This window comes from Octodon degus, unplaced genomic scaffold (assembly GCF_000260255.1).
Source record: "Octodon degus isolate 3935 unplaced genomic scaffold, OctDeg1.0 scaffold00194, whole genome shotgun sequence".
In the NCBI taxonomy this organism is placed as follows: domain Eukaryota; kingdom Metazoa; phylum Chordata; class Mammalia; order Rodentia; family Octodontidae; genus Octodon; species Octodon degus.
The window spans coordinates 979,607-990,958 of record NW_004524770.1 but is presented as its reverse complement, the minus strand read 5'-3'; the positions used below and the strand labels follow the sequence as shown (position 1 = coordinate 990,958).

General features: G+C 61.6%; 1 protein-coding gene across 1 annotated transcript in view; it reads left to right on the top strand.

The window, feature by feature from the left end:
- Col20a1 (collagen type XX alpha 1 chain) overlaps positions 1–9,597 on the top strand; it is a 30,650-nt gene extending 21,053 nt beyond the window's left edge. Inside the window, exons 22-37 of the mRNA XM_023704301.1 lie at positions 1,062–1,204; positions 1,463–1,572; positions 1,772–1,930; positions 2,012–2,089; positions 2,590–2,676; positions 3,370–3,423; positions 5,987–6,082; positions 6,157–6,210; positions 6,314–6,367; positions 6,614–6,667; positions 7,376–7,446; positions 7,732–7,768; positions 7,868–7,934; positions 8,016–8,186; positions 8,553–8,612; positions 9,447–9,597. Of these exons, the coding sequence (XP_023560069.1) occupies positions 1,062–1,204; positions 1,463–1,572; positions 1,772–1,930; positions 2,012–2,089; positions 2,590–2,676; positions 3,370–3,423; positions 5,987–6,082; positions 6,157–6,210; positions 6,314–6,367; positions 6,614–6,667; positions 7,376–7,446; positions 7,732–7,768; positions 7,868–7,934; positions 8,016–8,186; positions 8,553–8,612; positions 9,447–9,472 (1,321 nt within the window). The 3' untranslated portion in view covers positions 9,473–9,597. The remainder of the gene's footprint in view (positions 1–1,061; positions 1,205–1,462; positions 1,573–1,771; positions 1,931–2,011; positions 2,090–2,589; positions 2,677–3,369; positions 3,424–5,986; positions 6,083–6,156; positions 6,211–6,313; positions 6,368–6,613; positions 6,668–7,375; positions 7,447–7,731; positions 7,769–7,867; positions 7,935–8,015; positions 8,187–8,552; positions 8,613–9,446) is intronic.
- Positions 9,598–11,352: the final 1,755 nt, after the last annotated feature.

Below are 11,352 nucleotides of genomic sequence, written 5' to 3'. Positions count from 1 at the left end.
AGAACATGGCAGGAACTCGCGGAGCGAGGAGTGGCTCACCTGTGAGAGGCAGAGAGGACCAGCGTTAGGTGGAGGCTGGCACTGGCAAAGGCAGAGAGCAGAGGAGGAGGAGGCGGCTGGTTGGTGGGGGAGCTCAGACGGGGAAGCCCTAGGGGCCACATGCCCCAGCCAACCAGTCGCACCACCAGCATGTGAGGCGTGGGGGCTGGGAAGTAATATTGGCCGTAGCTTACACTCCTGTCCCTGGCTTGCTGTGGGGGTGCTCAGGGCTCCTTCCCTCAGTTGTCCTGGGTGCCTGGCCTCTCCCAGGGCCCCACAGTGGGAGTGATGGTTCATGTTTGTCTGCCACTGAACATATGGTGACCCCACACTGTGATGGTCACCGAAGGGGACCCTGGCTAAGAGTAGGGAGGTCAAGAAGGCTCCCCAGAGGCAGCAGAGAATAAGAACCATGGAGAAAAGGAGGGTCAGGAGGCGGGAACAGCATGCGCCAAGGCCCTGGGGTCAGCATGCTTCAAGAATTGCAGGCCTGGGCCAGAGCTGGCTCTTTCTGGATCTTTGCTTTTATCCTAAAACCAAATGAAGGCCACAGGGGGATAGCATTACTTACCGGGTGGCCCAAGGTGCCGATCCCTGCCCCGTGCCTGCCCCTTGCTGAACCTGGATCAGGAGAGCGAGGACTCCCACACTCCCTCTTCACACTCGGACATGTGTGGATGTGGAGCAGCTCCTCAGGGCGGAGACCAGGGGCCCCCTGGGGCCTCCTCAGCCAGCCCGTCTCCACCCTCTGGGGGCCCTTGCTGTCCTGCCCTGGGTGGACGTCCCCCAGCGCTTCTTGTCAGACCCAGTGTCCTGGGGGGGCTGTGCTTTATATACCTGATATATATATATGTATACCTGATATATACACTCATGGAGAAACTGAGGCAAGGGAGCCTCAGCCTGGCTGCCCAGTCCCCCTCAGCCCCCAGTCCACGCTTCCTGTAGCGGGGGGCCGGTATCAGGGCTCATCCCAGCCCCGGCCGCCCTCCTGCTGCTCACACCCTCTCCTGTGCCCACAGCGACATCTACCCGGCTGCCCTCCCTTCAGAACACACCATTGTCTTCCTCCTGCGCCTGCTCCCAGAGACACCCCGAGAGGCCTTTGCGCTGTGGCAGCTGACGTCTGAGGACTTCCAGCCTGTCCTTGGGGTTCTTCTGGATGGTACTGTGGCCCAGTGTCACCCTGGCAACAGGGAGGGAGGGGCCCATGTCACTCTCTCCTGACACAGGCAGGGCTGCAGGGTCTCCAGCTGCAGGGCACCGATGTGAAGGCAGGGATTGCTGCACCCTGAGAGCTGTGTTCCCCTGGGGCAACTCCTGGTCCTGATGGGGAGCCCCGGCCAGGCCTGGGCATCCACCCTCTCTGTCCCCTTTCTTGGGCTCCAGAGCTGCCCTCACCTGGTCCTCACCCTCCTGGCAGCCGGCAGGAGGTCACTGACGTACTTCCACCAGGACCCCAGGGCCGCCTTGCAGGAGGTTACCTTTGACCTGCAGGAGGTGAAGAAGATTTTCTTTGGGAGCTTCCACAAGGTAAACATCTGCCTGAGCCTTGTGGGCCCTGTGCCACCCCACCCCGCACATGGTGGCCTCCTCTGTTGCACCAGACCCCAGAGCCCAGGAGTGGGGAAGGACTTCAGCCTTTGCCCTGCCTGTTTGGGTCTGGACCTGGCATCCAGGACAGCACTGGCCCTGGCCTGGGCAGCAGAGGACCCTTGTGGTATCTTGGCAGGTACATGTGGCCGTGGGCCGCTCCAAGGTCCGGCTCTATGTGGACTGCCGGAAGGTGGCTGAGAGGCTCACGGGGGAGGCTGGCAGCTCACTTGTCTCAGGCTTTGTCACACTGGGGAGGCTGGCCAAGGCCCGGGGACCCCGGAGCAGCTCGGCCGCAGTGAGTCCGGGCGTCATCTTACAGGGCGTGCAGGGCTGTCTCTGTGGCCTGTGCTGGGCTGACCATCTCTCTTGTGGTCAGTTCCAGCTTCAGATGCTGCAGATCTTGTGCAGTGACACCTGGGCAGACGAGGACCGGTGCTGCGAGCTCCCTGCGTCGGTAAGTGCCACAAGGCCCCGTCACTGTGTCTCAGCCCTGTGCAAGAGCCCACCCAGGGTCCCAAGAGTCAGGTGGGCAGACCATCTGGATTGTTGCTGGGCTATGACAAGAAGACTTCCTGGAGGAGGGGAGAGGCCCGAGGGCCCAGGGGCAGGCCAGGAAGCCCCAGCACCAGCTCAGTACAGGGCCAGGAAGGGTACAGCCAGTAGGGCCAGGCTCTCCGGGGCTACACCAGGCCCTCACCCATCCCCTGCCTGCCCAGCACTGGCCCAGCATGTGAGCCTAAGGGGAGTGAGGAGCACTGTCACCCCGGCCTCGGGGCTCCAGGCTGGCTGTGCACACGGGCATAGCACCATGTGCCCCAGACCTGCCCACGATTCTTCCACCCATACTGAGTGTGGGTGGGTCTCCCTGAAGCCAATGTCCTCACTGTGCTGAGCTGTTGGGTCAGACAAGAACCAGGGGACGGTCCCCCGAACACATGGTCTCCTTTCTTGTAGAGCGACAAGGAGACATGCCTGGCCTTCTCTTCTACCTGTCCTTGTTCTCCTGACACCGCTGGGCCCCCAGGACCCCAAGGCCCTCCGGTGAGTCCTGTGGCCTGCCCCTCGGTGCAGACACAGCTGGCATAAGGTGGCCATGGAAGCATGGGCCCCCTCCAGCAGGAGCCTGGGCCTGGCCCTCCCCAGGCCTGCCACACAGAAGGGCCACCTGTCGGTCTCCTCCCATGTCCACACCAGGCCCTTGCTTCCCTCTGCTAGGCTTCTGTCTCCCAGCCAGGCCCCTCCCTTCCAGAACAGGCACTGGCCCCTGTCTAGAGTTGGGATGGGGACTGGGCCCAGCAGGCCTCCAGGCCTGCATGACGTGGCCTGACTTGAGGAACAGTCCTGCCTGTGGCTGTGCTGGTTGCTCAGGGTGGCTGTTGAGTCACCTGCAGCAGGTGCCACAGGGCCTCTCTGCCAGGCTCTCTAGGTCCCGACCTGCTGTGGGACAAGACCCGAGAGATGGTCAGCCATCTCTGCTAGCTCAGCCAGGATGCCCATGGACTCATGTTAGAGTAGTCACCCGAGCTTGGTGTCCTCCAGGCCTCCCTGGCCAATGGGCCAGCATCTAAACTCGATCTGCCTGGGTCAAACGTGTGCCAGCTGGAGGGCAACGCGGCCTGAGCGTCCCTACCCTTGGAAGGCCCCTCCCAGCTACAGGGACATAGGCCGGAGCTGAGCCCACCAGAGGTGGGGGGAGGGTGAGTTTGGGGCTCAGCCCTGTCTGTGCCTTCCCAGGGCCTTCCGGGGAGCAAAGGTGCCCCAGGACAGCAGGGCCTCCCAGGACCCAAGGTGAGTCTTGTGGGGTGCAGGTGAGGGTGGGAGTCTTCAGCAGCTGCAGGCCACAGGTGGCACCTGAGCTTCCCAGGCATGGCTAGGAGGTGCCCAAGCTGGGGCCAGGGAGCTCAGGGTTGCAGGGAAACTGGGGACCCCTCTAGGCTCCCCATGACCTCTGGACACCAGCCCTGTACCCAGTGCTCAGCGGATGCACCCTCTCCATCACCGCACCCTGCAGCACGGCCTCACATGGCTGGGGTCGAGGGCTTAGGGAGCTGAGCTGCCTGCCCAGGGGGTGGCTAGGCTGCCTGGCTCCAAAGCCATGCTTTCCTCCTCCCCAAGCACTGGCCGAGGAGGCCAAGTTCACAGCGTAGCTTCACACACACTTGGCTTCTGCACACCGAGGCCGGGTGCACCTGGGAGCACAGGCTGGCACTGCAGAGTGGGAAGACAGGGTTCCCAGCAACGCCAGCAGCACCCTGCTGGCCAAGCTCCAGAGATGACCTAAGTTACAATGCCGCCCGCATGTTGCAGGGTCCCGTGCATCTGCACTCAGTGTCACTAGGCCCTCTGGGCTGGGCTGGGTAAGCTGCATGGGCTGTGTGTCGCAGAGCTGGCTGGTCCTCTGGCCTCACACAGGTGGGCAGTCACTGGGCTCCACGGCTGCAGACCGTGCTGCAGTGCTCCTCCTGTGTGCCTGGCGCACAGAGCTGAGACAGCCATCAGAGGCCCCTGCGCATCCCCGACCACTGCTAGCTGGGCCTCGTGTCTTGTGAGCTCCAGGTTCTTGTCGGAAGCCAAGCTACGACCCCTGCACTGCCCTGGTTCCTCTGGGAATGGCGTGCACCGCATGGGGTTGCTGTGTGCTGGGAGGGGCACCATGCTCAGGGCTAGGTCCCTGGGCCTTGCTTGTGGCCTGGCTCCATGCAGACTCCCAAGGCGTCTCAGCCTCTCTGGTCTGTCTTCTGTGGCTTTCGCATTGTGTGAGCAACTTTGAAAGGCCTTCCTTAGCCCGGGTAGGAAGCGCACTTCCTGGGTCTCTGGGCCTCCCAGGGCCTTTCACACAAGTGCAGTTCCTCCCCCTTGCCTGGTTTGAAGCAGGGAAGGGCCCATAGCTGCTCTCTCCAGACTTGCCCCCTTGGCTGCTGAGGAGCCGGCTGTCCCTGCCGTAACCCTCTCCCTTGCCTGCTCCGTCCTACCTGCTGGCCTGTCCATCTTCACTGCAAGGACTTGGCCTTTCGAGTCACTCCAGCCTTCTGTATCGGCAGCTTTCACATGGTTGGATGCCATCAACTGCAGACGGAAAGTATTTGGGAAAACACGTACAAGCCTTTTCCTTCTCCCTGTTCTCTGAGCAGCTGCTGTAGTCAGTGCACACATTGCGCCAGGTGTGAGGCCTCATCCAGAGCCTGCAGGAGGACGTCTAGCAGGGTCTGGGCGATGCGCGCCCCTTTCCATAGCTTCTGCACCTTCCCTATCTGGTCTCTTTTTCTTACCTAAGGTGAACGCCGCAGAATCCACTGAAAACAGTGGTGATACAGCTTTGCTCAGCTTCATCCTGCCTGAGCAGAAGCCCCAGTTCTGTCTGCCGAGTGCAGAGTAGACTTGGAAGTGGAAACAGATATATTTTGTCACATGATAGTAAAATCCATTTATTCCTAATTTACTATGAGATTTAAAAATCAGGAATGGATGTTAAATAAGATTTAGTGCTTGCTCCACCGTTGTGGACATGATTAAGTAATTTCCTCCCAGAGCTGTTGGCTATTAATTTGGCCAGTCCCCAGATACCAACTGTCCTCACGTCCGTGAACACGCCAGCTCTGTCCCTGATCCCCTCACCCAGTTGCCACGCACTGCACTGCAGACTCTGTCCGCTGATGTTTTATTTAGGGTTTGTGCATTCATCCTCAGAGCTGTGCAGCTTGTCTGATAGAGTTTGGAACGTTGATTTGCTTAATTCAAAAATAATGTGAGAGTCTGCAAGCTAGCTTGGTGGTTCAAAGCACCTGCTCAGGCAAGCTTAGGCAGGGAACATGGTTCAATCCCTGGCACCACACGCCACGCCAGCCCTGCCCCCAGGGTGGGCTGAGCCGGCCACAAAAAAACAAACAACAACAACAACAAAAACCAACCTACACTCAAAAATAATTTGAAATCGTGTCTCCCCTCAATTTCAAGCAGTTTAAACATTGCCGGTGTCATGGGTCCCTCAGAACTTGGTTTCCAGTGAAATCTGAGTCTGGTGTTTTGGCGTTTGGAGCTTAAGGAAACCCCTCCTGTTCCTGTGCACTAGGCCCCTGGGGCCCCACTCTTCTCCTCCCTTGAATTCTGCAGGAACCCAGGCTGGGGCTTGGGGCCTCGTGTCGGACTCTGCAGCTCACTCCTCTGTGCCCCTGGAGGAGCAGCCTCCACACGCTGTGCTACATGGATAAGGTCATACCCGCACCCTCCAGGGCCACCTCTGACCTCTAGCAGCACCACGTGGGCTGGGTCTGAACCCTGTGGTGCTGGCCAGAGGGCTAGAGGGCTGGCAGTGAAAAGGAGGGGCTTCTCAGTCCCCCACTTGTGTCTCCAGGGAGAGCCAGGGCCGCCAGGACAGATAGGATCTGAGGGCTCTGGAGGACAGCAGGGGTCGCCAGGGACCCAGGGCCATGTCATACAGGGGCCTGTGGTAGGTGCTGCCCCCACCTGCCCCCCTCCCCTCCGCCCTTTCCTTGCTGCTGCTCAGCCCACCTTCCCCTCTAGGGTCCACCAGGGGTCAAAGGAGAGAAAGGCGACCATGGACTCCCAGGCTTGCAGGTAGCGTGCGCTGGGCCGCAGAGGGGCAGGACTGAGTCACGCCCCCTCCTGTGGGTTTGACCGAGGGCCCTGCCAGCACTGCCTGGTCTTACTTCCCTTTCAGGGCCAGCCTGGCCAGCAGGGCTCTGCCGGGAGAGTTGGCTTCCAGGGACCGAAGGTACTGGCTCTGACCCCAAAGATACCTGTGGGTGGGTGGGTGGGTGAGAGGCACAGGAGGGGAGGGGAGGGGCTCCCCCTACTCTGTCCACCCTAAACACTGTTCCTAGCCAGGAGGGAACCGGGCCCCAGCCTGTACCAGGGCCAGGTGACATTGCTCTCAGGCTGGGTGAGGGCAGTGGCTGTGGGGCTCATGGACGCCTTCTCAGTGAGGGTCACCGTGACCAGCACACCCTTCTCCCGCCAGGGAATGAGAGGACTGGAGGGGCCTGCTGGCCTGCCTGGACTCCCTGGCCCCAGGGTGAGCACTGCCGCCTCCTGAGCTCGCACCAGCATCCCTGAAGCTCCTTGGGGCCAGGCACAGCTGGCCTGGGAAGGGGTGAAAGCTGCCTGCTGTGTCCAGCCGTCCCAGGAAGTGGGCTGGAGGAGGCCTTGTGCCTGCTGGAAGCACCTCCAGGGCTGTGCGTCTGGGCCTGGAGCACATCCCTGTGGAGATGCAGTGTTCGCCTGGCCCCTTGTTCCTGTGCCCCAGCCTTGTGGGGCAGTGCTGCAGGGCTCTGCTTGGACCCGGATGGGCTGGGCCAGCCTGGCTGTGGGGGCCGTGAGACAACAGTGCCGCTGGAGCAGAGGGCTCTGGCCTTGGCAGGCCCTCCATGCCCAGCTCAGCACTTCCCAGGGACATTGCTGTGATGTGAGCCAAGTGCCTGGCCAACCCCTGTGGGGTCTCAGGGACACAACCAAGACCCTGCTAGCATCTGCTGCAGGCCGCAGGAGATCAGCAACTGGGGTGTAGCTCTCTGGGCATGGGAGGACCTCTCTGGGCACTGGGCAATGGCTGGGAGGGTCTGCCCTGGGTGAAGGGTATGTGGGGTAGGCCCTTGGCATGGGGCTAGGGGCAGGACCTGGACTGGGCAGCTGATGCTGAGCTCAGGCCCAGGCTGCTCAGGAGCCAGGACCAAAGGGGCAGGCTCACTATGGCCCCAGCTGAAGCCCAGCTTCTGCTCTGCAGGGGTTCCAGGGCTTGACGGGAGCCAGGGGCACCAGTGGGGAGCGAGGGCCCCCAGGGGCTGTGGGGCCCACGCTAAGTCCCCTTCCTTCCCTCTGGAGCCAGCACTGCTGAGAGACCGGGTTGGCTGCAAGCAAGCTGGGGGCTCCAGCAACTTCATGGGCCCCGAGGTCCAGGTCCTACTGTAGGACCTCCAGCCTGGCCTGCCTGCTCCGGGGTGCAGGTGAGGGGCACCGGCCCCCAGAAATGGGGGTCCAGCTGCGCCCACACACCGCACTCAGGAGCCTAGGCAAGTGGTCTGGTGCCGTATCTGCCATGGCCTCAGGGTCACGGGGTTCTCTCCTCTGCCTCCGGCTGCAGGGGCTACCAGGACCCAAAGGGGAGCGAGGAGAGAAGGTGGGTGAGGCTGGGAGTTGGGGTCTGGGTCCCCATCTGCTGGTTGGGCCCCCTTCCAAGTGACGCTGGCCCAGGCCCAAAGCTTGGTCCTCCTCCTAGGGTGAGCCTCAGCCCCTTGTCGCCATCTTCCAGCTGGTGAGCCAGGCCTGCGAGTCAGCCATCCAGAGTAAGTGAGGCCCCCCTGCCCGCCCTCCACCCTCTTCCACCAAGCTGGGGTCCTGCTCAAGCCAGGCTGCCTCCTCCCCAGCACACATGCTCAAGCTGGACTCCTTCCTCCATGAGAACACCAGGCCCCCGATGCCCATCCTGGTGGAGACAGAGCCAGGCAGGCCTGGACCCCTGGGTACCCCCAACCTGCAAAGCAAGGCCTCGATTCCTGGAGACCAGAGGCGTGGGGACCAACGTCCTGAGCAGCAAGGTACCAGGCTTCCTGCCATTGGGGAAGGCCTCTGGGGTGTGTGTGTGTGTGTGTGTGTGTGTGTGTGTGTGTGTAACTTTCTTGGCTTTGGTAAGAAATTGGGTGAATTCCAACTTCCCCTGAGGTGTCTCAGGGATGGGGCACATGCAGGGAGCCTCATCCACTCACCCAAGGACACTGCCCGGCCTGCTCACTAGACCAGGAATAAGTGCCTTGCTGGGGCCCAGGGGCCCAGCATGCTGCTGTCCTGAACTCTCAGCCCCCCTGAGGTGCAGGCCAGCTGCCCGTCCAGTTAGAACGGGGCCCTGAGAAAGGAAAACTGGGGCCACCACACCTCTGGGTCCTGACATTTCCCTGTCCTCTCAGGCCAGCCAGGCAGCCCTGGGCCACAAGAGAACCAGGCCCCAGGATCTGCGGAGGTTACAGGTGAGTGTCACAGCACCCACTGAGGGACACACATGCAGGAAGGAGGAGTGGCCAGGCGGGGACTCACAGCCAGTGCAGTGATCACCCTGAGGCAGAAAGCCACAGGCCCCACAGGAGCTGGGCAGGACAGGGCCCTGAGAGAGGCCAGGTGCCAGGTGGAGGGAGGGCCGCCACAGAGCTGGGTGCAAACAGCAGGGGCTGTGAGGGGCCATGGGTGGGCAGGGAGGCCCTGACAGGCTTAGCCCTGTGGAGAGGGTGCAGCCCAGGGCACGCTGGGGCAACACCTGGCCCGGGTGTGCAGCAGCACTGTCAGGGCCCAGGGGAGGGTTCTGGGAGCCCACAGTGCTCCTGAGGTGAGAAAGATGGGTTAGGAGGTAGGGTCGTGGCGCCAGGGGCTCTGCACTTCCTGAAGCAAGTGCTGCTGTATGCACAGTCTCTGGGCCATGCCCTGGGAAGGAGTGGACCAGGGCAGGATGGGCACAGCAGGGGGCAGCACAGCCTTGTCCCCTCCGGCTCTGGAGCAGGAGGGCTCTGGGAGAGGAAGCAGCCAGCACAGTTGCAAGAGGGTCAAGGAAGAAGAGTGCGTGGGCAAGGGTGGGCAGCCTGAGGGGGCAGGGGCAAGGATGCTGCTCTGGGCCAGGCCAGAGCCCAGGGGAGGGCATCAGCCTTGTCCCTGCCCGGTAGGCCAGCCAGAGACCGAGCAGGCCGAGCTGCGCCTGCTGCCAGGAGGAGGTGCACGCCCACACCAGCATGCTTGGGAGGAGGTGGGGTGCTGCCCCAGCGTGTGTACCCAGCGTCTGGCCTCCCACTCCTGCCTGCCCTTCTTTCCACCAGGACATCCCCCATGCTGTCCCGAGTGACCCTGTGCCTCTGCCCACCCCTCGCGGGGGGCTGCCTGCGCTCAGAAGGAGCACATTGTGCAGCGTGAGCCCCAGGAAGAGCAGTGGAGGGCAGGGAGGGACTGGGGAGGCACGGCTCACCCTGACCCTGTACTCGGCCACATCTCCAAGTCAGATCAACCCCTGATGGCTGGGCTACGCCTGCTCACTGTGGGCGGCATCTTGCACCCACTCGGCATTACTGCACAGCTCACATAAGACGCAGTCCAGATTTCTGGCTCCTTCCTCTGAGCCCAGCGTGAATCCTATGCCGCACCCATCTCATGCTGCCCCTCACCAGAGACAGCGGATGGCTCACTCTGCCACCCTCGGTCACTGGCACCCTGGCCGGCACCCGCCACCCCCCAGGTTGCCACCACACTAGGGGTAAAATCCAGGCTTCCTTCTCATCCGCTCCAGAATGCAGCAGCTTCCTGCTGTGCCCACCACCCCAGGGCCTTTGCACACATAGTGCCTCTACCAGGCTCCTCCCCGAGGGTCACTGTCCCTAGAGTCCCTATCTCAGAGCAGCACCCCCACCCTGGTCCCAGTGTGGCGGCTGCCTCTGGGTGTCTACAGGGCTATACCCCTACTGTGTCCCCACCCCAACAAGTCCAGGTCCCCGAGTGAGGGACTGGACCTCACAAGCTCAGCCTCTGCATGGAGCTCCTTGTCCCTGGAGCGACACAGCCCAGCGTACTGCAGGGAATGCACACAGGTCTGGGGAGCAGCCTCGAAGTGGGTCTGCCCAGGACGGCAAAGCATCGGGCAGTTAGAGTGTAGCCCATACATCTGGAGCATGTCGCAGCCTGGCATGCATCATCGGAGATCCGGAAAGCAGGGGCCCATGTGGGCCACATCCCTTGGCTGCTGGCTTCTGTCTGGGGCCAGCATTGCAGGGCTCGGTGTCCGGCCAGTGACATATCTTGGTTGGGTGACTCCATTTCTCTAAAGCAGATTTCATGGTTCTCGAGCAGCAGGATTAGGTCAGGCGGACCGTGCTGAGCCCCAGGACAGACCTCCAGGAGATGCTGGCGGGGGTTGGTCCTGGGGTGTGATGGGGGCATGGTCCTGGCCAGCTCAGAGGACCAAGCTAACAGTGAGGAAGGCTGCCTGGAGGTGGGCCACCCACGAGGCCCTGCTGGCCAAGGTCCTCACTGCCACCTACCTTCACACACCAGGGACAGTCAGCCAGGACCAACGTGGACTTGTGTGTGGAACATGGGACCATTGGCCACTGGAAGGCCACAAGCTCAAAAAGAATTCAGGGCTGGTCCCAGAGACAGGAGTGGAAGGGGATGACATTGGAGTCTACCAGAGCCCAGCCATGGGAAGAGGCCACTGGGCAGGTGTGGCCAGTGAGAGAGAGCAGAGACAGTGTCCAGCAACTGTCATGGCATAGACAGGGCTGCGGATTGCATTAGGAGTGGAAAGAGGACAGAACCACACGGGGAGAAGCAAGGAAGATCACAGAGCGCGTGGAGCCGTCTTGGCAGCAGAGGCCCAGGGCTAGTTCATGTGCTGTCAGACAGACAAGCTTTGAGAAACTCCCCAAAGACTCCTGGCAACGACACAGCCACCCTCAAAGGGCTGCCCCTTCCCACTCACCTTGGACAGGCAGGGAGTGCAGTTAGCGCCTCGCAGCACCTCACAGCAGGCACGGTGGCACATGCCTGTAAGCTGAGGACCCCAGGAGGCAGGTGGGAGGGTTGCAAGTTCAAGCCCAGCCATAGCAATTTAGTGGCTTAATGAGGCCCTCTCTCTCAAAAACATTTTATTTAAAAAAAAAAAAAAACATTTTATTTTATTTGTAATGAAAGTAAAGAGTGAACTCTGCTCAGCAGCCCAGGTTCAATCCCTAG